A 23,592-nucleotide genomic window follows, 5' to 3' on the forward strand; every position below is an offset into this window, starting at 1 on the left:
AAGGTTGTTCTGGAGTCTCATTAGAGACTCCAGAGGAAGTCTAGAGGAATTGTAGCCATGAGCAAACGGCCAGCCGTGTCTGCTGCCTGCCTAGCAGGGGGCTCCTGGAAGCACTGCTCATAGACCACACATCCAATTCTAGTCCCCAGGGAGGTCCCTGGATCCACACAGAGTTGGTTTGGCTTTTAATTCAGCTATCTCAGTGCCCCAACTAAACCACAGATTTAGAAGTCCAGAGAAGGCACATCTCTGCAGCAGCAAGCTGATCAGAGCCTAGGTGCTGAGGTGCACCCCCGACGGCAGCCAGACAGGTCTGTGTTTCCAACCAAGCACCTTTTCTTGCATTTATCTGTATGAACCCAATAATTCTTTTTGCTGTACTTATTTTTTACTTGGGAAACCCTTTGATCCTTAAAATCATCATTAAGGAAAAATAAAACTAGGTTGGCTTTTTCTACAGGTTCCTAGAGTTGAATGCAGGTAACTTATAAACTTGAATCTACAGTGGGCAATTATCTGTGAAGGGGATTTAGATCCATGGGCACCAATGCATTCTGTGGGCTCCATTCGAGTGGGTCAGCTCTGTCCCACTCTCCATGACTCACCAGCATCTGGTATGATGCACAGGATGGAGGGTATGTTGAAAGAAAGGAGGGAGGGAAGGAAGAGAAGGAAGGGAAGGAAGGGAAGGAAGGGAAGGGAGGGAGGGAGGAAGGAAGGAAGGAAGGAAGGAAGGAAAGAAGGAAGGAAAGAAGGAAGGGAGGGAGGGGAGGGCAGGGGAAGGGAGGGGAGGGAGAAAGGAAGAGAAGGAAGAAGGAAAGAATGGAGGGAGAGAAAAAGGAAAGGAGGGAAGAAGGGAAAGAAGAAATGGGAGGGAGTGGTAAGGGAAAGAGGAAGAAAAGGAGAGTGAGAGGGAGAAGAGAGGGGAAAAGAGGAAGGAAGAACGGGAGGGAGGGAAGGGGCAGGAAGGGAGAGAGGAAGAGCCTATGGGAAGGAAGGGAGAAAGGGAAGAGGGGAGGAAGAAAGGAAGGGAGGGAGGGAGGAGAGGAGAAAGGAAGAAAGGGAGGAGGGGAGGAAGAAAGGAAGGGAGGGAGGAGAGGAGAAAGGAAGAAAGAGAGGGAGGAAGAAAGGGAAGGATGAAAAGAGGAAAAGAAAAAATATGTTCTTTTCCTGGTTTCAGTAACTCTATGAGGTTTTAAGCTTAAAAAACAAACAGAAAACAACCACAACAACAACAAACCCACATAAGAACAGCATGACCTTGAAGTCCACAAATTGCCCAAATCCTTGTCCAACTCAACTGTTTGCAAAGCAGAAAGATGGTACCCAGGCCTGGCCTGTATCATTCGAATCCTCTGCTCACTTCACCTTAAAAACTGGTTTTGGTAGGAAGACCCTGGGCAAAGGTGGGTGCTGACTTTTCTAGAGAGGGCTGAGGAGACAAGCCTGAGGGCTCAAACCTGCCAGAGGAAAAAGGCTCTAGCTATTATTAACAGCGGTTGTACTATGAAGTACATAATTGCTATTCCTCAAGACTGCAGCCAAGTGCCAAGATTCCTCCTATGAACCATGTAAAATGGGCAACAGCACCCCCACCTTACAGCTAGAAGGAAAAACAGCTCAGAAAGTGACTTGCTTTAAAAAAAAAAAAAAGAAAGTGATTTGCTCAAGGTCACAGAGTGCATCCCACTCACATAAGGGGCAAAATCTAAGAGGTGCCAAAAAACTCAGGAACCAAAACCAATGATATTTTAATACATTTTAAAAATCAAAATTTTAAAATTCATGATGGAGAAAATATCAACATTTTAAATAACATCTTATGTGACCTGCCTCATCTCCTTCATCTTAGTCCCAGCCCTGGATTCTAGAGTCTAGAGAATTTGAACTCAAGTCTGACCAATTTTGAGTCTGTCCTCAACAACCCTAGCCCGTATGCTACCACTAGACCCAGCTATGCAGAAGCTTGAACAGCTCTAGCATGTGCCCTGCATTTAAGCCACCATTCATAAGGGAGCAAAGACCACTTTGGGATCATTCTCAAAAAGCTTTGGGCAGATTGCTCTGTGTGACTCTGCCTGGGGAGCTAGGTGAGCAAAACCAGCAGAAAAAACCCATTCGCTAGCTCCAGGAATGAGAGGTGTGACGTGGAGAAGGAGGTGGGGCTAGGAGAAAGTTGCTAAGAGCCGTGACCTAGCCAGGGTCTCAGGCTCATCCAAGTCCATCCCGACCCAAAGCCAAACCCAAGCCAAGAGCTGCAGGTGGCAAAGAAGGAGGTGAATTCTACAGCCAGGTGGCTTCTGAATGACCAGGGGGACTCTCCCACCCTCACCTCTCACTGCCATGTTCCGATGTTAATGCCTTTGTACCCAAGGGAAAGCCAAGGTCTGGGCAAGAGAGACGAGTTGTCCGGAGTGTGGGCAGCGCCAGAGCCTTCTGGGGGTTTCTCCATGCACCTGCCTGTCCTGCCCTTGGAGAAGAGCAACTGTGGTCAGCTCTGTGGGTGTGGGTGGGAGGTCTTGGATCTGCTAGGGATCTGAATCCATCAAGAGGCTAAAAGTCTAAAAGAAAGCAACGCCAAAGGACTGGGCAGGCAAGGACTGGAAGTGGAAGTGAGAGATTTCAAGAGGAAGTGGGAAGCTGGGGGATGGGAGGAGTTGGGGTCCTGAAAAGAGCACAGAGAAAAAGGACACCGGGGTGGCAGTTCTGACTCTTGGTTAAGACTGAGTGATCCTGGGAAGCCCAGCCCTTGATGCACCTTCACCACACTAATTTATTTTCTTTCTTTCTTTCTTTTCTTCCTTCCTTTCTTCCTTCCTTTCTTCCTTCCTTTCTTTCTTTCTTTTCTTTCTTTCTTTTCTTTCTTTCTTTCTTTCTTTCTTTCTTTCTTTCTTTCTTTCTTTCTTTCTTTCTTTCTTTCTTTCTTTCCTTCTTTCCTTCTTTCCTTCTTTCCTTCTTTTTCCTTCTCTTTCCTTCTTTCCTTCTTTCCTTCTTTCTTTCTTTCTTTCTTTCTTTCCCCCAATGCACCCCTGCCAGGCCCTTGGGGAGTGGGCCAAGAATTGCTGAGGACAGGGACCTGGGATTGGGGAGATGGGCCTGCCTCCTGCTATGTGAACAGGGGCTCAGAGAAGTTGGGCATATTGCTGAGGCTCACCCCCAGCTCCTTTGGACCTGGAAGCCCTGATACCCCAGGAGACCAACCAGGCCTCTTTCCCAAAGGTGGGAACATAGGGTGGACTCAGGCTCCCCTGGACGCTGAGTAAATTCCCAGCTAAACGAGAGCTCAGGTGAGCGCCCAAAAATCTCTTCGGCCAGGGACAGGGTGAGATGCAAGACCCACACCGATAATGGGAAAATCAGAGGAGAAGGCACCTGCATGGAGCTGGAAATCCCCAAATCGGAATAAAACGATGTTATCGAGAGAGGGCTAAATCCTAGAGTAAATTTCAAGCGAAATAAATCGCACAGCACATTTTAGGTGATAATAGACGGCGGTAACTCAATACTAATGATAGTGTACTGACAATCCACTAATATTCTTGGGCTCCAAGAAGCCCGACAAAACCGGCTGGAGGTCCGGCTTTGCTGTTCTTTCCCACCGGGAGAGATTGGAGCCACCCTCACTCCCGGCCGCTCTCAATCGATCGCAGCTCCCCTCGCTCCAAAGCTTCGCTTTCGCTGGGTCCGGGATCCAAATCCCAACCCAAGAGCCAAAGGCCAGAAAAGGCCCTGGCGTTGCCAGCTGCTGGTCACCCTGGGGAGGGGCGGCTTGGGACCCGCCGGGGGCAGAGAAGGACAGAAGAGGATGTGGACGCTTTGGGGACCAGGCGGTCCCGCGGATGCTCGGCCAGGGGCATCGCCATGGCTAACAGGCGGGTTGTGGGGCGGAGGGGGCTCGCCGTCGATCTAAGTGAGGATCTCGGCGCTCCGGGGAATATGAGATTCCTTAGGGGATGCGGGCGCAGGCCTGGGAAACAGGGGAGGAGTGGGTGATGGGAGGGAAGTGGGGCCTCCAGAGACGCCCAGAGCAGGAGCAAGGCCAAGCTAGGGACTGGCCTGGAAGAGCCAGGGCAGCCCGCTCTCCTCTTGATTTATGACCCCTCCCAATCCACCAAACTGAAATGAGCGGCCGGCCCGGCCCGCCGCGGGAGGTGCCCACTGCAGTGGCCGCCGCCGATCCAGAGCCTGGGCCCCTGCCCTCCCGCCTCCCCGACAGCTTGCAGCCGAGCCGGGCCACTGTCCCCCGGGAGCCGCCCGTCCTCACCCCCAGCCCGGCCGGCGGCGGGGCCGCTTCCAATCTGCCGGCGGGCACAGGGGGAGAGCGCGGGGAGCCGGGCGCAGGGCCACCGCCGACCTAGCCCGAGGGAGGAGAAATTTTTTGCTCCACCCGACCACGCCAGGGTTTGGAGGGCATGCGGGTGCGTCACGATTCGCTGTCTCGGTCGCTGAGCCCGACGTAGGGGCCGGGGTAGTTTTCTGGGGGCTGGGGATGGTGGCAGGGGCGTGCGGGCCGGGCTGGAAAGGCCTGGCTTCCCGAGCCTGGGGGGGTGGGGGGAGGGTGGTAAAAGGACGCCTCTGATCCGCCCGGCCTCCATGAAGGCGTTTGGGTTCCTCTCTGAAAGCCCTTTCCACCGCAGACCTGAGTTGTGATCCCTGGGGCTGCGCAGAGAGGATCCAGGCCCGGGACACACTTCGGATCTGTCCGCGGTCCTGGGCCCCAACACTGGGGGCTGACCCTAGAAAGGCGCTGGACTGGAGCCCTTGACGGGGTGGGAAGGGCGAGGGGTCGCATGATTCACAATGAAAAGGCCACGTTTCCAGAGTTGCCTTAAAAATGCATCCCTGGACAAGCTCTGGCTCTGCGTGGAATAAGAAGCCGTTAGCAGGCGTCTACACTCGCACTCGGAAGCTCTTGCGCGGGTCCTGTTCAGAGGTATGACAGCACCGGCCCCTCAGGAGGTGCCCATGGGAGAGGCCATCAGCGGGGTTGGGCGGGTTACTGTTTTCTTTGTCCCTTGCGCTGCCTTCCTTGAGCCACACGGATTTCTTGAGGTCTCCCTAACGCCCCAGACAAGATCTTCCAACCTTGCCCTGAAGTGAAGTCCTCCAATCTCGCCCTGAAGTGAAGCCATCGGTCTGGTCACTTCCTGGGCAGACACCTGGCTTTCCCCACCCCCATCAGGCCCACAGGGTCCCAAGAGGCCAGAGAGACAGGACTGCAAATTGTCCTACAAGGGAAACACCGAGAGCCCAACAGAAATGCCGCAAACAACATAACTTGAATTTTCTTCCCCACACTAGAAAAGGGGTTATCGACACACACACACACACACACACACACACACACACACACCACACTTCTTTCTCCGCTGGGTTTAGTCCCTTTCTGCTGCTGGAGGAAGAAAAACGAGGGAAGAAAAAGGATCTACGACAGACCTGCGGACGAATAATTGGAATAATTGTGGGAAAGGGTCGGGGAACGCTAAAAAAGCCCAGCGCACATCCCAGCCCACCGCAGCAGCAGTCGGCTCGCCCCCTCCCCGCCAGCCGTACCCCCCTTGGCTAATCACCCTCATTAGGAGCTTCGTCACCGGCCTAATGAAAGCAAACCGTGTGGAAATCGCCGGTAAACAGTTGGGTCTGTGCTGTAATTAATTCAGTGTCTCTTTTAATCAAACTGAAAGGGAATCGGGCAGCGGCTTGCGGAGCCGTGACATCACCCCCAAAATCGGCCAGAGCCAATCAGCGTCATCACTCCGGGGACACGTGGGCGAGTCTCCTTAAAAAAAAACACAACACAACGAAAAAAAAAGAAACCAAAAAAAAAAAACCCAGACCCAAAGTAAAAGTGACACAAGTTCATTTTTTAAAGGAAGGGGGGGAGGAGAAGGCGCGCGCGGACCGGCAGAGAGCTGCCGCCGAGTAGCAGGGAGGCGCTGTCCACGGTGCTGACGGGCCCCCGGAGCGGCGAGGGCGCGGAGAGAGGACCTCCCTGGCCAGGTGGAGCGTCATGAGCCGCTGGCAGCCGCCTCCGCCGCTCTCCGCGGTGCTGATGTCTCCAGGTGCGCTCCGTTCCGCCGGCTGCTAGCGCGGCCCGGGCCCGCAGCTATCCGCGGTGCTGACCTCGCCACCCTCAGCCACCGCTTGCCTGGAAGAAGCGTGCGGTTTGGATTTTTAAAACGCCATTCTTTATTTAGATTCCAACATCCTCGCGTTTCTTCTGTGCCAAGGGGCCCTCGGGCCGTCCGTCTCCCCCTTTGCTCTCCCCAACTTGGCGCGCCCTCCCTCCCATTCCTCCCTGACACTCCCACCACCCCCCCTCGGCTCGGCGGCTCGGCGCGATGCTGCAGAAGACGCACTGAGTCCTTTTGGATCTAATGCGCAGAGGAGGTTGGCCCAGAGCTCCTGGGCTCCCCCAAGGCTGAACTCCGTCCAAGGTGCCCGCAGGCTCCCTGCCCGCCTTCCCCATGCCAGCCCGCAGCTAGGGGCAGGGGCAGCGGCGGCTGGGGTTGGGGGTGGGTGGGGAGCTTTTGGGGAGGACAGGTCGCAGCTTGGCTATGGAAGGCTCCAATGGCTTTGGGATCGACTCCATTCTCTCCCACCGCGCGGGCAGCCCCGCCCTTCCCAAGGGGGACCCCTTGCTTGGGGACTGCCGTTCGCCCCTGGAGCTGAGTCCACGCTCAGAGAGCAGCAGCGACTGCTCTTCGCCAGCCTCTCCAGGAAGGGACTGTCTGGAGACGGGCACCCCACGGCCTGGTGGGGCATCCGGCCCAGGTTTGGACTCCCACCTGCAGCCCGGGCAGCTCTCAGCCCCGGCCCAGTCGCGCACCGTCACCTCCTCCTTTCTGATCAGGGACATCCTTGCCGACTGCAAACCACTCGCGGCCTGCGCACCCTACTCTAGCAGCGGGCAGCCGGCAGCCCCTGAGCCTGGGGGCCGCCTTGCGGCCAAGGCCGGGGAGGACTTTAGAGACAAGCTGGACAAAAGTGGCAGCAACGCCTCATCGGACTCTGAGTATAAAGGTAAGAAAGCAGGAGGTGAAAACTTGGGGGGATGCTATGTACCTAAAAACTGGCATTTAAAATGAGTACACATGGCAGGACACGCACTCGCTCACCTGGGGGCTCCCCCAGGGTTCAGGTTGAGCAGTAGTTCTCCTTGGAACATTTCAGCCAGTCCTGTGGTTATGCCTTTGAACAACAAAGAGTCTGGTGGATAGAGTGGGGGCAGGGGAGATTTCCCCAAAATGCACTAAGCAAACTTTCTAAACTTCGACTGGGACCCCTGCCCTTCCAGCAGTGCTGGTGGACAGGAGCAGGTTCCAATCAGGCCAGTGGCTCTCTAGGAAGAAACCTTGCAGAAGCAATGGAAGACTCAAAGGGTTCTGCTTTATAAGAGTGAAAATATAGCAGAAAAATTTCAGCTGGAGCCCTGAGAACAGTCAGAATTTTCTGCCTTTTAATCTACATTTCCAGACAGGAAGAGAAAATGGGTTTTTCCTCCCAATGGGCCCAGTGTGATCCGGGTCCTGTGAGTCATGAAAAGAGGTACTCACTTCAAAGCAGAAACCTCAGCCAGGCAGCTTCCTGGGAGCAGGTCAGGGGGCTGGTGGAGAGGGCAGTACCCTGCACCCCCCCCACCAAGGGCTCTCATTGAATTTGATTTTAAGTGCCTTGAGCAACCAACTCCAGGTTTTATGCAAGTTCCAGGGAATCCTGAGTAACCAGCCTTTTCTACCGCTACACTGGGGTTGTTGCCCCTCCACTTTTCTTTTTACCTCTATGAATCTTTGTTGTCGTTTGCTCCATTTTCATCCCATCTTAACCAAGGAGATGAGATCAGGGTTCAAAGGAAAGGGAGAAGGAAGGAGGGAAGGAAGGAAGGAAGGAAGGAAGGAAGGAGAGAAAGGGAAGAAAAAAAAAAAAGAATTCCCTAATTTTGTTTCTGACCTCCAGCCACTACCTCCACTTTAGCTGTTTCTCAAAACCAGAGGCAAAAAGTTCTTTCTAAGGAAGAAGTCAAGGGGCAGAAGGTGAAGAGGAGTATGAGGGCTTCATGGGAGACAGCTCCACGTCCCCATCTAGCAGAACACTCGGAGCGGGCAGAGGCTGTTCAGAGCTCTTTCAAGCATATAATTGATTCCCAGAAATCTTTTCAAGAGACAAAATTTCCCTGTAAGGGCAACTTCTTTACTGTCTTGCCCCCTCCCCCAACACCACCCCCCTCCTGGTGCCGTACCTCCTGATCCCTATTTGGACCAAGTTTTCACAAAATTTTAGGAAGGCTCATTTGACACTCTCCTCCCAACCAAGAATTCGTTTGTGGATATGTCCTAACTCCAAACCGAAATTCATTGGTCCGACTGCACATCCCATTTTCTTGATTTCCCCCACACAAATGGCCGAGCCTCCTTCAGCCAGGCTGTGCCGACCATGCCTGGAAAGTAGGCAGGTTGAACAGAGCAGCCAGGAGGAGATCTAGAGGCATGTGGGTGGCCACAGGCCGGTACCTGCCCAGTGGCCCTTGCTCCTTCCCCGCGGGGGCCTGCTTAGAGAGGCAAAGAAAACTTGCCCTGGAGAGAGACTGGCATGGGGAAGTGGGGAGGAGAAGGAGGGGGAAGTCAATGTAAATATATATTCATAACATCACGGTTATTATTTACCATTTGCAACAAGAACGGCCCCGCTTTAGTTAGAGCGAAGGGCACGAATCTTCTACCGCCCATGCTAATGGCTGGAACTGGCAATGGTAACACAGTTTGGTCCTTGCCTCCTTTTATTTCTTTGCCCTCAGGAAGGATTTTGAGGACAGGTTTCGTTTAAGATAATTAGAATATCAATTTTCTTCTCCTGTCTCTGAGGATATCTGATCGGGAGGTGACGAGGGCCGGCTGTCTACATATCGCTTAAATAGGTTTGGAGCGAAGGGGTTAGAAGGTCTTGCCCAACCCCCACCCCAGGTGTTGCTGCCTTTGCCCCTAGTGAAAAAAGGAGCAGGGCCAGGCAGCGAGGTCTTGTCTGGAGCGTTTATCAAACGTGGAGGCGACTTTTTCAGAGCTCACAAACAGACACCCTGAGCCAGTCCGTGGAGCATTTAAGCTGATCTACTCTCCAGCCGCCTTCCAAGCTGAGTCATTTCCTTCAAGGAGGGCATGGGGGAAGGTCAGCCTCATCCCAAGTTTCTGCTATCAAAGGCTCCTCAAACAACATTTCTTTGATAATATTTAAAGAAGCCAAAACTCAGCTTTGAAGTAAGGCGGTCGGCGACACTAGCGGCTGCATCCAAGGTCCATGGAGGACCCAAACCAGAGTTTTGTTCCCAGCAGGCAGGGTTGGTGGATGGGCCTGGGACTCGGGGACACTGAGATGTAGCCTCTAGAACCAGAGTCTGGGAAGCCAGTACCCCCTGGGCTGAGCTTATCCAGGAGGAGGCCAAGGCAGAGCGGGCACAGAACATGCATTCAAAGCCCACGCTGGAGGGGGAACAGAAGAAAAGCCCCATTAGGTGACCCATTCTTCCTCACACCACAAACTCAACACCTCCCGACCTCCAGTGCAGACCTCGTCCCTGAGAAGTGGGGGATTTTCATTAAGTAGTCCAGGCAATTAGGTCAAAAAGTAAGAGTTCTACGATATTAAGTTTGAGATTTGGATGATCGTTTCCTCAAACTTATTTAAACTATCTATCTGCACAGACAGAACTCAAGTCCCCCCATCCCAACACATGCCCTTCTCCTGATGGTGGCCAAGCGCAAATATGGGGAGCCCACATGGCAGGGAGAGCCTGGTGCCAGCCTGGAGGAGGCAGGTGGAAAGCCTTAGCGGGCCGGCCGCCGTTTCTCCTCTGAGCTCTCCTGGCTCACCAGGCTGGATGCCAGGCCCTCCTTGCAGCGAAGCGCTGCCTTTTCAGTTGAAAAGTCTCGATCCCTAGTGGCTCAATTAACCAGATTATTGTTTCCTACAGAGAGAAATCACCTTGCATTCAGCTGAACCCTCTCACTGCAAACGCCAGGCACAATGAAACTCCACCATAAAAGAAAACAGAGAAAAAAGGGAGTAGGTTGGGGGAAAGCCCCAGTCTGAGCTGCCAATTTTGGGGAAATGGTCTAGTTGGTTATATAATTGCTTTAGAGGGATAAGGAGAGTGAGCATTTAGCTTGTTCGATTAAGTGTTTTCTGTGCAGTCAAAGCCGAACGAAAGTGTTTGGGATAAAGAAATCACCCGTGCCAGGTCTATCCTTCGAACTCAGGAGCTGTGCCCCTGGTGCAATTCTGTCCCGACTGTGAGATGTAAACACACGATGCCACGCAGGTGTAGCAGGAGCCATCGTTAGTGAGCAATGTAACGACAACGAAACGCAGACCTGGGCAATGCGCGCTGCGCCCAAGGGGCAAGCGGGTGGCAGAGTCGCTTATTTCTCCAAGTGCTCGGCGCTCGCAGACCCGGCGCCTTCCGCCCAGCGCCCTGTGTCGGGAGAAATCATCACTATGAATTCGTATCCATATAGGGCAACGCCAGGCGGGACACAATGATCTGTCCTTCAGGACAAAGAGTGGCTCCGGCGAGAGCAGGTTTTTGTCCCTCCACGCAGGTTTCTCTCCCCAGACTCCAGCCTTCAGCTTCCTCCCTTCCTGTCACGGACGCAGCCGGGGAAATTGGGGCCCAGACATGGAGCTCACTCCGCCAGAAACCCTGGGTCCCCTCCCCTACTTTGGCAGGCTGGTTCCGGTTCCATCGTCGCGGCTCCGTTTATCCCTCCAGGGAGCGCGGGCGGAGCGCCGAGCGCGGCCGAGCGCGGCGCAGGGACTGGAGATCTCCCCAGCTTCGGGTTCTTTCTACTCGGAGCTGCCCGGCGGGTGTCGGCCTCAGGCGCTCCCGCCGCCGTCCTGTTCCCCTCAGGGTTCATGTCCTGTTCCCGGGGCCCCAGAGGTCCCGGCTCCGAGCGGCCCCCGCGAGCTTGGGTGTCGGGGAACCACCGCTGTCGGAAGCCGCGGTTACACGAACGCCACAGGCAGGAGCGGGAGGGCACCGGCGGCGGCTGCGAGGCCGGGCCCTGACATGCCGCTGTGTCCGCAGTGAAGGAGGAGGGCGACCGCGAGATCTCCAGCTCCAGGGACAGTCCCCCGGTGCGCCTGAAAAAGCCACGCAAGGCGCGCACGGCCTTCACCGACCATCAACTGGCGCAGCTGGAGCGCAGCTTCGAGCGGCAAAAGTACCTGAGCGTGCAGGACCGCATGGAACTCGCCGCCTCGCTCAACCTCACCGACACGCAGGTCAAGACCTGGTACCAGAACCGCAGGTGAGGCCCGACTGCGGGGGTAGAGGCAGAAAGGGAACTTCCCCTTTCCTCACAGCTCCTGGAGGGGACCAGAAGTCTACAGGTTGGTGCTAAGGGAGCGCCCCTGAGCCTCCCCCATTCTGTAAAAGTGGGAAACTGAGGCCCTAAGGAAGAAGGCCTTGCCCAAAGTCCCCACAGTGAGGGACAGAGATGAGATTAGACTTGGTCTCCAGTGTCCAGTCAGCCCTCCCCCAATGGGTGGACAGACACATAGGCCACTGAAGATCCAAGTCCTGCCCTAGCTCAGCCAGAGTTGGCGGGGGTCTTCCTGGAGCCGCCACCTGAATCAGCCTGGGTCTTGGAAGCCCCAGGCCCTTGGAGGGTGACAGTCTTGACGCCCAGGAAGCCTGTGAAGAGGACAGCCAGGCAGTGGCCCTTGGGGTATTGAAGCCTGGCCCAGACCAGGCAGCTGCCTTAGGGGCCTCTGAGTTTCCGTGAGGCTCTTCAGGTCTCCCCAGACTTTCTGGTCCCAAAACGTGAGTGGGGAACTGGCCAAGCCCTTGCTCCTTGGGGACAAGGTGACTAGGAAGTTGGTGTTGGGGCACTAGACTTGAACCTGTTTCCTAATTTCCCTCCTGAACACACTCACCAGACTTAGGTGCGCATGTACAAAACACACACGCATCCACACACTCAACCCAAATAGCGACACACTGACGCACACATCAATACAACTTGCAGTCACACACGTACTCACACTCAGCCCCACAGTCACTCGCACACTCTTAGCAGAGGCAGGAATGGTGCTTTTCATAAACAAGCCTCAGAACACATCGCTCCATTAATAATAAATACTGATTACTGCTCCGGGCATCAATAATTAAGGCCTGTTACAGTAATTACACAATTATGATGATGATTAATAATTCAGAGAGGGAAACAGGGCTGGTGTGGCTGAGCCCACCTTAGTGGACCCTGGCTGGTCCGCCTAGCCTCACCTGGCAGGTGAGCCTGGGCTCCAGGCCTGCCTTCTCCAAACCCCAGGCCTTTGGCTGGCCAAGGCCTCTGGACTTTGGGGCCAGACAGTGCGCAGGGCTAGCACTGCGCGCCCTGGAGGGTGGCAGGTGCAGCCTGCTCTGGCCGGCAGGGCGTGCAAGCCGGGAGTGTGTCCTCTCCGGTTGCCATTTCAGGCCCGCTCGCTTCGGCTAGCTTGCAGTCTGGCCAGCCTGCAGAGGAATCAACCGCATTCCCTTCCCTGATCAGAGCACCCCCCATACCCGCAGCCCTCTCCAGGGTGATCCCACCTCCATAAAGAGGCACCTGCAGGGAGGAACCCTCCTACCCAAGGGTTCGTTCTGCGATCTCCTGGGCAGGGTAAGGCGCAGTTAGAGCCGGGCTTTGGGGTCAGACAGCAGGGATTAAAACCCGGGCTCAAAACCCAGGCTCCTTTTTGAAAACTGGCCCAGACCTCAGTTTTCCTCTCTGTAAAATGGGGTAAGAGCCACGGAAGGCCAGTGGAAGATAAAAGGAGAGGATGCATGTAAGGCGTGCGATGGTGCCTGGCACTCGGTTATTTATTAACAAATTAGTATGATCCCTCTTGGACTCCTTTGGCCTCTCTGGGCCAAGCAGTGGGGAGGGGCTGGGGTCCCTGGATGCCCTAGCCCTGATCCCGCCATACGCGTTTATTTCGGCCCCCAGGACTAAATGGAAGCGACAGACAGCCGTCGGGTTGGAGCTGCTGGCGGAGGCAGGCAATTACTCAGCGCTCCAGCGGATGTTCCCGTCGCCTTATTTCTACCCGCAGAGTCTGGTTTCCAACCTGGACCCCGGCGCGGCGCTCTACCTGTACCGCGGCCCCAGCGCGCCGCCGCCCGCTCTCCAGAGACCTCTGGTGCCCCGCATCCTCATCCACGGACTCCAGGGCGCCAGCGAGCCGCCCCCGCCGCTGCCTCCGCTGGCCGGCGTCCTCCCGCGCGCCGCGCAGCCTCGGTGAGGCGCCCGCCCGCTCCGGGGCCTCTTCCCGGGGGCTCGGCGTGGCCCCTTCCTCCCGCCTTTCTGAGGGCGCGGGTTTGACGCCCCTTTCAGGGAGGGGGCCCTGCCCGGCCCTCCCTGGCGCCCCAGCCCAGTGTCCCCCGAAGGGCCAAATGCCAAGTCCACTGAGGCCCGGACCCCGGACTGCGTCTCCCCAGCCCCCCTCGGCGTCCTCTCTCGCGGCCACTGTGTCCGGGAGCCACCCCCATCCGCCGGGTGTACATACGCGTCTCTGCCCCTCCCCACCCCCAGCCTCTGCCGGCTCCCCTAGGCGCCCCTTTCTCCCCAGGAGCGGGTGTGACTGATTCCCAGGCTTCGCTCTCTCCCACGACCCTTCCACGCTCCAGGTGGAGAACAGCCCCTCTCCCCGCGCCCCTGCCAGGGAGAGAAGGGGAGTGCGGAGTCCCGTCTCCCTACCCCTCGAGCGCCTGGGCCAGCGGCTGAGCTGTACATACCGTGTGCAAAGTGTATATGAAGTTATTTATTCGTGAACCATGAGCCCGTGACCGTGTCCGTGGATTAGTGAGTCTGTGGCCTGTGCCCTCCCTACTCCCAGGCGGGGCAGGAAGGGGCTGAGGGGGCTTCCCCACCCACCCCGACCCCAGTCCCCAGCCTCAGCCCCAGTCCGGGGGCAGCCAGGCCTCTCGGGTTCTCTCTTTTTTTAAATGTCGAAATAAACTTCTTACAAATGATCAGGCGCCTGTCCGCGCTCCCGTCGCTCGGTCCGCACTCAACCCCTCTCCCATCCCTCTCATGGGGGCTCGGTTTCCTTCCATTGTCAATAACGAAACATTTTTGTCCCCCTTTTCTTCCCCGGTGCTGTGGACGTGCGCGGGGGGCCGATGGGACTCGCTGGGGCCGGGGTCTCCCCTCCCTGGCCTCAGTCTTCCCATCTCTACAGCGAGGCCAGCCCGTTCCTCCCCTCCTCCCCCTCTGTCTCCATCTGGTTCCTCGCGGCTCCCAGACGGTCCCGAGGGCCGGGGCGGGGGTCCGTGCCCGAACAGGCGGGGGTCAACGCGGGGCCTCGGTCGGCTGCGGGCCGGGCTGCGGGGCCCGCGCCGAGACGACTCATCTGGCCGCGACAAGGGCCCCGGCAGCTGGTGACCGGCCCGCCGGGCGCGCGCCGACAGATGGGCTCCGAGGCTGCTCCCCCCATGACTCCCACCCTTCACCCCGCGTCCGGCAGTGCTCGGGCTCCCGACGCTCGCGGGCGCCAAGGCGGCTCCGGCCTCCGGGCCTCCCGCACCAGGCAGGACTCTGCGCGCCTTCGCTGCGAACCAGACGCCACATCGGGTAAAGCCCCACTCCCACATCTTCTCACCTCCCCTTTACCCCGGGAGGAAGTTGGAAATGAGACCCGGAGGGGAGCCAAATCTCAGCGTCTGCCTCATCTCTTCTGGCTGCCCCAGACTGCAGCTCTAGCATCTCAGGGGAGAGGGGTTTAAGTCCCGAGTCAGACTCGAGGCTTCCAGTTCACGTTCAAAGGGCCACGGTCACCTGAGACTGTTCCCTCTCTGGGGAGGTGGGCGCAGGTGCTTCCCTCCCACACACCACCTGCAGCTCGCTAACCCTCAGCGCGGGGAAGTTTTGGGGGCCTCTAGTTTGGGGGCAGGGTTTCTCTGAAGACGGGGCCGTGTTCAGACTATAACCCCTCTCGAAAACCAGACCCACAGCCAGGTCCGCTACTGTTTCCTCCCTGCCCCCCAACACTCACGCACAGCAGCTTTCTTTCCTGGGATGGCAAGGGTATTATTCTGATTTTGCAAAATGCACAGCAGCTAATTAAGTCAAGGAGCCCCTCGGCTTTCGAGTTCTTTTGCATGTGAATGGGGGTTGGTAAATCCCCAGCTCTGGCTCTGGTGGGGGGCGAGGGGAGACTGTCCCCAACTCAGGGTTAATGAAGTGGGAAAGGAGTCTCTCATAGCCTCCTGCAAACAAAACCCCCCATGCAACAAACCCTGCCCAAATCCTACATGGATTGACTTAAACCCAGGGGATAAGTGCTTTAAATTAATCTCATTGAATAAGAATGAGACCAAACAAAACTCTTTAAAATCATATTAAAAATCTATCAAAGGACAACTTGCACTGGTGTGCTTTTCATTTTGTGAAAGTGAAGGAGATAGACGGTAGCAACCACCCTCACATTTACACAGTGGCAGCGCAAACCACAGACACATTCTCAACTATGTAATTGTCCTTGTACCTCAGAGGCGATTTCATATCTTACATTAATGAAGAACAAGGTTTCCCTACAAGTTTATAATTAGAATATTTTAAATTGTCCTGCACATCCCATCTGCAATAATAACTTCACAACCTTTGCAGTGAGGTGGGCTCCTGCCTTCCACCCACTTAGAAAGCGAAATTGGTTTCTGTTCCCAACCCTGAGGTTGGGCGAGCTCTCATGCAAGAAAAAAAGAATAAATGTGGGACCCCAACAGGCCTGACAATTGGAGAGGGCTGAGAAGGCATCTTCCCCTGCTGCGCCACTGACCCATTCCCCCTCATAAACGTCGACTCCACAGGGAGGGGGCAACAAAGTTGAAAAGAAGTTGAGAGCTCCCTGCTGGCCCTTGGTCGCAAGGGAAATAGAGGACTGGGGCAAGTTGAGAACCTGAGCTGATTTTCAGGGTGCCCACTGCCTGACACTGACAGGCCTGGCTCTGGATTCTTCCTACTGTGGAGCGGATTAAGAGATAATGTCTAATGGTCAGGGGGGAGGTTTAACAAGACCAGTTAAGAACCCTTTTCAAGCAGGACAACTTCTCCAGTGGAAAAGCCTTCAACTTGTGTCTCTACGAAGTAATGCTCGGATTTTAATGGCTTCCACTGACTGTGGCCTGAAGGGTTAAGCGGGGAGGCCCCTGGCAGTTTGGGAAGATACCTGCTCCAAGAGGTCTCATTTACTCCCCTCTTCCCTAAAGTTCTCCTCCCTTCACTCCAGGGGGAAAAGAAAAAAAATCAAAGTAACCCACTGGGCTTTAGGGAAAAAAAAGTCCTTTACTGAGATTTGGTTGGCTCGTTGCTTCTCTAGAGTGGAAGGGGCTGTCTGCACATCAGCACTGACTTCATCTCTCAGCAAGGGCTCTCTGACCTTCAGTGCGTGAGAATGAGGCCCGTCAACTGCTAAGGCTGTGGCAAACATGAGGATGTTCTGGATTCCAAAAAAACATTCTACAAGCCCACTTGGGGGAAACGCTTTTAGGCTGCAACATTCTATTAAATGTCCAAATTCTGTGTGACTCTAACTATGGGAACCAGGCTTACGATAGAGAGACGCGGGTAAGTTTGGGAAATTTTAAAAAGAGGCATGGTTAAACATACACACAAAAATTAGCGTATGTACAGTGGAATCAGGCTCAAGCTTTGCCTAATTGATGCCTGAAATGTATAATCTGTCAAGAGCCGTAATAAAAGAGAAAGAGATTTATTTTAAGGTTATTTAAATTTAAACAATATTAACCTTAAATCTGCTAAATCCATGTTTCTTTATTAACTGGGGTTAATATATTGATTCTACTTAGACCCACATAGCATCTATGGCAAGAAACCCTCACCGTAAGAATTAGCAGATGAGGTGTGTAAGTTTTGATCTTGGAATGACCGTCACTCACACGATGCACGACGATTCTAGCACTTCTCTTTCCCCCCAGGCATGCAGAACTCTGCCAGTTCGCCCTTTAGTGGAATGAGTACTAGGGGGAGAAAAAGTAAGGCTTCTCTTTGATCATCCCCAATCACTGGCATTAATCCTGTTTTTCACACAGCTGGGTTTTGTCTATAAAGTTTGAACCCTCCTTTTCTCATCCAAATCATGTGAACCATTACACATCGAAATAAAAGGTGGCAGATTTGCCCAAAGTCAGGCTGACATGTGCTGCAGGATTGTTGTTTTTTAATTACTATTGTTAGAAACTTCACCAACAGTCCCTGTTAATTTGTATGTGACAGCCAACTCTGAGAAAGTCCTATTTTCCCACCTGCAGAGGATCCAGTCTCACTAGGCTCCTCCTTGCCCTCACACTGGAGTCCCTGCCGGTGTGGGTGCCCACTGACATTCACCTGTGTCTAGAACGGAGGCAAGGATGCTGATCCCCCGTGGTCCCTGCAGGAAGGCCCACTTTGCCAACTCTCACCACCCTCTCGTGGCCACCTAGGCCTTTCATGGATCTAGGGGTATCTGCTGAAGTGGTGCCTCAACACTGGTCCTGGGGAGACCACGGAGGGTGGCACCGTCACTGCAGAGGAGAAGGAAAGTGAGAAAGCAAGAGACAGCGGAGAGGACAGGAGTGGTGCCCAGTGGTGTAGAGGCCTCCAACCCTTTCTCTTCTGGACCCCTCTGCAAGTGCCCAAATCTTACATTTATTGGGAAATCAATACGCTCTACGGGGCCTCTTTCAAACCTCCCAGAAAACACAATGCAGGGGCGGGGGGCGGGGGGCAGCTGTGGACTGGGTCACAATACAAAGATCTCCAGACCTTTCTTGAAGACAAGACGGGATTTGATAGGGAAAAAAAGCTTGGGATACTGGGGCCTTTTGACTTCAAAGGCAAATAATAAAAAGCCAACAGTAAATCAATTAGCCTGAGAGAATGTGTTTTCCATGGACATAAAAGAAGGAACAATGCATGTAAATGCAATCTCGTGTTTCCAGAAGAAAATAAGAGGGATCACGAGCCTGAAAACACAGTCGTATTTTTTGACCCAGACCAAACACTTTTTGTATTTTCTTCTCTTTTTGTACAAATTCAATTCCAGTTTTTAACACCCTAATTCACAAAATTCATGCCAATGTATGCACTGATAGGTAGGCTGAAGTCAAGCTGTGAAACTTCAGAACACAGGTAAGGGCAGCAATCAATCCCGTTCCAGACTGACATGCAAGACGTTCTTATACCAGGTCCCAGAGTGCCAGCTCAACCCCGGCATGTCAGCGCCTGGGTGAAGGGAGTGCCGGGTACTGACGGATCAATGCAAGACACAAACCCCTTCCATCGGGAGCTGGCTAGTCTCTATGGTGCTCCACACCACTGATTTCTATCAGGCTCCAGGGCCTCCCACGGAGGAAAAGGGCTGTGGCCCCTCTGATTCTTGGGGATGTGGTATTCAGGGAAAGGCAGCAGTTGTTTTTCACAAGGCTCCTCTGACAAGAACAGGACATCAATCCACTGCCACCCAGGGCTTCCAGGATCCACTCGAAGACCCAGAGAGATTTTAAACTTTCTGGGAAGTCTTGCTGTCCTGCTGTAAAGCTTTCTGGGTTTTTCTCCATTTTAACGTTTTCCCATGGTCAAAGCAGGGTGTCGGCTGCAGACTGGGCCGCAGGGGCCGGCTACCAGGCTCTCCGGGTGCGTTTTGCTTTTTGACCTTGGCGACGCCAGGCTCTATGCCACTTGAGTATTCCGAACGTAGGATTTCAGTAAGGCTGTGTTTACTCTTGGTCTTCTTATGAAGGTCAGGCCTGAAGAACAGTAACAGCAGAGAGGGAAAGGAAACTTTATTATTACTATTTTTCTTTCCCATTTGGAAAGAGGCTGATGGCAGCTGGTTCTGAGACTGTGAAGCTGACATTTTTGTATTAACAGAAGTACAATTCCTTCAATGGCACTTGTTTTGATATTCTATGCACCAGAAGATTAGATACGGCACTGACAGATTTTCATAACGGTGGCAAAATACCATGGCATTTTTAAAAGTGAGGCTTTGTTCTGTGTTGTTTTCATGGGGAAAAAAAGAACTATACACCCTCATGCTCTGATGGCAAATGAGGTGTATGATACAGCGGTTTGCCAAAGGACGGGGAGAAACCCACCGTCACACTCAACAACATGAAGCAGTGAAAGCTTGCGGCAGCTTCCCGGTAACCCCCAAGCAGCTTAAAGCAACTGGCCTCCTCATGGGCTCCTGAGGGCTTCAGGACTCAGCCCTGCGGGAGCAGAGTCCAGCAAGGTCTATGCAGCCCTCCAGGGTCCCAGAGTGATGGCTGGGATGAGAGCCTGATATGAATGGATGAATGGAATCATATGAATGGAAAAAACTATTAAACATATTTCTGACCCTACAAAGCCCAAACCCAGGGCATAGCCTGGTCAACGTCTGCACTGAGGATTAGACCAGCAGCTCTCTCCAGCCCACACAGACCCGGGTGTTAGAGGGAGGCTTCTCCTTGCCCTAAGCCACTCAGAAAATGCCAAGGGTAGAAAATCAATTTCAGATGTCAGATCCTGATAACTGTCCTGAAAAGATGGCAATTTTACCATTTAATCAGAAGACCAGAGGAGGAAATTTATAGATGTTCAATCATACATCAGAAGAATGATCATGAAAATTGAAGAGTAAAATGATGTTTCTTAAGACAAGACCTTAACCAAAGCAACAACAATAAAACAATTACCAATGGGGCCTTGTTGGCAATTCCTTCAGCACCAAAATGGCAGTGTCTTAGGACACTACAGTGTCATGGAGTTCTCACAGACATACATTACATTCTGCTGCTACGTTTACAGCATTTTCTTTGCTGCAATCAGAGAGTAAACTGAACTGAAATTGTGGTCAAAATAAATGTAACAGAATGCCTTAAAACCCAAGAATTAGAAATAAGACTAATACTATGTTATTAACCTGACTGTGAAAGCTTGTAGAACCCATTATAACCGAGCTGAAGCAATAATACCTGGTTATAATCACACTCCAGAGGACAGGGTGACAGTCATACAATGGTGTTTTCTATTGCAACATACAGGAAGACACATTCAAGCCAACCTCTGCGGGAAAAGAAGATCTGAAGCAAGGGGACGGTGAGGAGATAACATTTAAGGGCCAGGAGTTTATGGGGTGAGCACATTAGGGCAGGATGTAGTGAGAAGATTAGAAGTATACAGGGAAGACATCCTGGGGTCTGTGGGAAATGATTCCTGTACACGATCTCCTACAATCCTCGCTCAACAAGGTGGGTATGGTTACTATCCTCATTTACAGACAAGGACACAAAGACCCAAGGAGGGTAACTTGCCCCAGGACCACATGGCTGGTAAGTGAAGAAGCTGAGGCAAACTCAGGGCAGAGAACGATTTGCAGGGTCAGGCAGGGCAGGAGGACTCAGCTGGACCAAGGGTGGAAAATGGCCGAGATGTGACAGGAGGGGTCCTCTGTGGTCTCCTAAGGACTACTTTAGCAGGACAGTGGGGCAGGAGCCAGGTGACTGAGTAGGGAGTGGTGAAGGGAGATGGCAGAGCCATGGGGTGGAGGAGGGAGAAGCCGGGATTGGAACTTGACTGTCACTCATCAGCTGAGGACACGGAATGAGCAACTCAGGCTCCGTGCCTCAGTTTCCTCACTGAGAATGGCGCTCATAGGTGTGAGGATTAGAAAAAATTAAGATGTATAAGGGGGTAGCTGGCAGTTGGCATGTGGATCACAATCACAGTTAAACATTAGGAAACAGGTCTGCAGATGCCACGCACCTCCCCCAGAGCCACCCAGCAGCCAGGACTGGTGCTACAGTCCCTGACAGCTGGATGAGGGCTCTTCCGACAGCATCCACCACTTCCCAAAGAGCAGCGAGCCTCATCATGGGTCACCCACCCGTGCGGACCGAGTGCACCGGGCTGAGCCGCGGGGGGCTGACTTATGGTTGGGAAGTGGCGGGAGACAGGGCCTGCGGTTGGGCGCACTCAACTTGTTCCAAACTGAGGGCTGCCAGTTCCTGTGCCTGTAGTTTATTTTTAGTCAGGTTACGTGACACAGTGAAAAGGGTCTGACAGGAAGGAATGCTTTTTCTTCCCTCTTGTTTGAAGCCAGGTTCACAATGTGTATAATTTTAAATGTAACAACCTAAGTTTCAAAATATGCAAAATTTCAGTCAAAATATTCTCCCCAGCAAAAGCTCCAGCACTTCAATGATGGCTCCTGTTCCCGCTAAGGCAAAATAAAGAACCAGCATCTTATTGGGGTGACTGATACACTAACTGCCTACAGAGGCGGTGTGGGCTGCAGGAGCATCTTCCAGACACCAGCACTCAGGCAGTGTGCCCGTGCTCTCCAGCTACCATCCACCCAAAAGAGCAAAAGCCTGTACCCATGAATGCAGCCTACTCAACAGGCAGACACCCACACACCACCGGGGCCACTTCCACAGCTCCTCAAGACCTGTCCCTTCACAGACAAACACCGTGGGTCTGGGGTGGAGGAAGGCAACCACTAGGGTGTATACTGCACCACTGAGTAGGAACAGGAGAGCCCATGTGGTGGAAGAGGATGCACATCCTGGAGATGGGGCCTATGCGCCTTCAGTTATCATCACCACCTTTCCTGGCTATTTCATCACATTAGCCAATGTCCTTTCAACCCGGGATACAAAGCCAGCAGTCCACACACTCAGAGGTTCCGGTGGTCAGCAAGCAGGCAGAGGGTGGCATTTTCCAGCCCAGACTTCTTCTTTAAGTGGGAGAAGCTCAGGCCAACCCTGCAGGGGTTTCACCTGCTGTCACAACAGCCATCTCAACAAAACCCATTCGTCCCTTGGCCAGCTCCCTTGTCTCCTTGTCCTTTGTTCCAAGGCCCAGTGCTGAAAAGGCGAAGTACAGATGGGAAGATGAACTACTCTAAACCCAAACATGTGATGGGCACTCAATTTCTCCCTCCGCCAAGCTGCAATGCTCCCAGGAACCCGCCAACTTTCTCGCCCTCCTTCCCCTCCAAATACTCGCACCCCTCTCCGATGGCCTTCCTGAGCATCCACCATAGTAATCCTGTAGTTACCAAGCAACAGATCAGTTTATCTAACCACAGGGAACTCCCTTGTAGTGAAGGCTGAATAAACCCCTCCCCAGTTACCAGGCTGGATTACTCAGCATGACAGGCAGATGCCACTTGCACCGCCAATAAGGTGAAATCACAGCCTAATTAGAAAATCAATACACCCTGTTACAATGACCACTGGAGAAGACAGATCGCAGGGCCTCCTCCCAACTTCATCATTAAATTCTCAGAATGAGCTTCCTAGGTAAAAAGCCATTCTAATTCAGGCTTTCGTTAATGGCATTCTGTTATAGGACAGAAGTTTAAATTTTATTTATGTACTGTAAAGTATCAATAGTTTCTTTCAAGTTTTATGGCTTTAGGGTCATGTTTTGAAAAGTCTTCACCCCAGGATTTCAAAAATATTAAAGTATTTTTTCATCTAGCTTGCTACTGCTTTAATTTCATCTAAGTTTTATTTTGATTAATAGAGAAATGAACTGTTTCTTCCTAAGAGTTATCCAGTTATCCACAATGGTCACTGAACAATACATCTTTTCCCCAAGGTTTTGAAAGGCTCCTTTAGAGCACTTCCTGCAGGCTCTGTTTGAAGAGCAGTGATGACCACAATGGCGTCCTGAATGGGCTCTACAAATAGATGAAAACATTTAATCGAATACCAATTACATGGGCTGTTAATGGATTTAAATATAAAACAGGTCAAATCAAAGTCATTCAAATGACTACATGACGTAGGCATTTAACTCACTCACTTTTCCAACCACCACCTGAAACAGGTACTACTAGTATCCCCACTTCCTGGTAAGGAAACTGAGGCACAGAAAGATTAGGTCATTTGTCCAGGGCCACAAACCAGTAATGCAAGAATGTGAACTCAGGAAATCTGACCTCACAGAGTTGAACCATGGCAGTCTGCCACCATGCTACAGTTTTCAAAACAAGGGGCAAATTCCTGGTGTAAAATGTTTTTAATATACATAATCCGTATGTCTGTATGTATATGTGCAAAGTCTGAAGGATAAAGGAAATGCATCAGGGTGAACCTGAATGTGGGCTTATGGGTAATTGTTGAGCTTTTCCCTAGGTCCTGTAGTTTTACAATGAGCATGCATTATTTTTATAACTAGAAAATAACAGTATATTCACTCTAAGGGGAAACAAAAGCAAATGGTAGAATTTTGTCCAATAGTGAAAGGCCAGAGTATTTTAATTTCTACTAATCAGAAACCTCTCTGCCTTTTGCTTTTGAGTTGGTTTGATTCTGCGAGGCTGTAGTACAACTAAAACACAGACAGACAGACAGAGGGGGGGTTCTTCAGACAGACTGAGGACTGATGAAGCACACTCCTCTGATCTGATGTTCCAGGGCCACGGCTAGGCGCTGAAGGTCTCTGCTGAGGACACAAGTCCCCCAGGTGGGAAGAAAAGCCTGGGCTCTCAGTGACCACAGGAGACAGCAATGATTTCGGGTGGCCCGGGGCTGACTGAGTCTCTACATTTGTGCCTGACTCCATG

General features: G+C 52.9%; 2 protein-coding genes across 8 annotated transcripts in view; one reads left to right on the top strand and one right to left on the bottom strand.

Moving 5' to 3' along the window:
• DDX31 (DEAD-box helicase 31) overlaps positions 1–23,592 on the bottom strand; it is a 136,454-nt gene that overhangs the window by 41,228 nt on the left and 71,634 nt on the right. For 3 of the 7 annotated variants that reach the window (XM_073022037.1, XM_008005861.3, XM_037994060.2), the window contains one exon: positions 15,358–18,778. The exons of the other annotated variants lie outside the window; for them this stretch is intronic. In XM_073022037.1, coding sequence (XP_072878138.1) covers positions 18,532–18,778 — 247 coding nt within the window. In that variant the 3' untranslated portion in view covers positions 15,358–18,531. Of the gene's footprint in view, positions 1–15,357; positions 18,779–23,592 lie in introns of those variants that run through there. 7 annotated transcript variants of the gene reach the window in all.
• Positions 6,557–14,069, top strand: BARHL1 (BarH like homeobox 1). The gene is made up of 3 exons (XM_008005860.3): positions 6,557–7,023; positions 11,078–11,300; positions 12,981–14,069. The coding sequence occupies exons 1-3, from the start codon at positions 6,558–6,560 to the stop codon at positions 13,273–13,275; spliced, it is 984 nt and encodes a 327-aa protein (XP_008004051.1). The 5' UTR covers position 6,557; the 3' UTR covers positions 13,276–14,069.

The sequence above is a fragment of the Chlorocebus sabaeus genome, chromosome 12, assembly GCF_047675955.1.
Source record: "Chlorocebus sabaeus isolate Y175 chromosome 12, mChlSab1.0.hap1, whole genome shotgun sequence".
In the NCBI taxonomy this organism is placed as follows: domain Eukaryota; kingdom Metazoa; phylum Chordata; class Mammalia; order Primates; family Cercopithecidae; genus Chlorocebus; species Chlorocebus sabaeus.

Bases quoted from the DNA above. Each gene is read 5' to 3' on its own strand.
- BARHL1 (XM_008005860.3), top strand. From the start codon at position 6,558: ATGGAAGGCTCCAATGGCTTTGGGATCGACTCCATTCTCTCCCACCGC. The intron at 7,024-11,077 runs GTAAGAAAGCAG...CTGTGTCCGCAG, and splicing joins ATCGGACTCTGAGTATAAAG to TGAAGGAGGAGGGCGACCGC. The intron at 11,301-12,980 runs GTGAGGCCCGAC...TTCGGCCCCCAG, and splicing joins ACCTGGTACCAGAACCGCAG to GACTAAATGGAAGCGACAGA.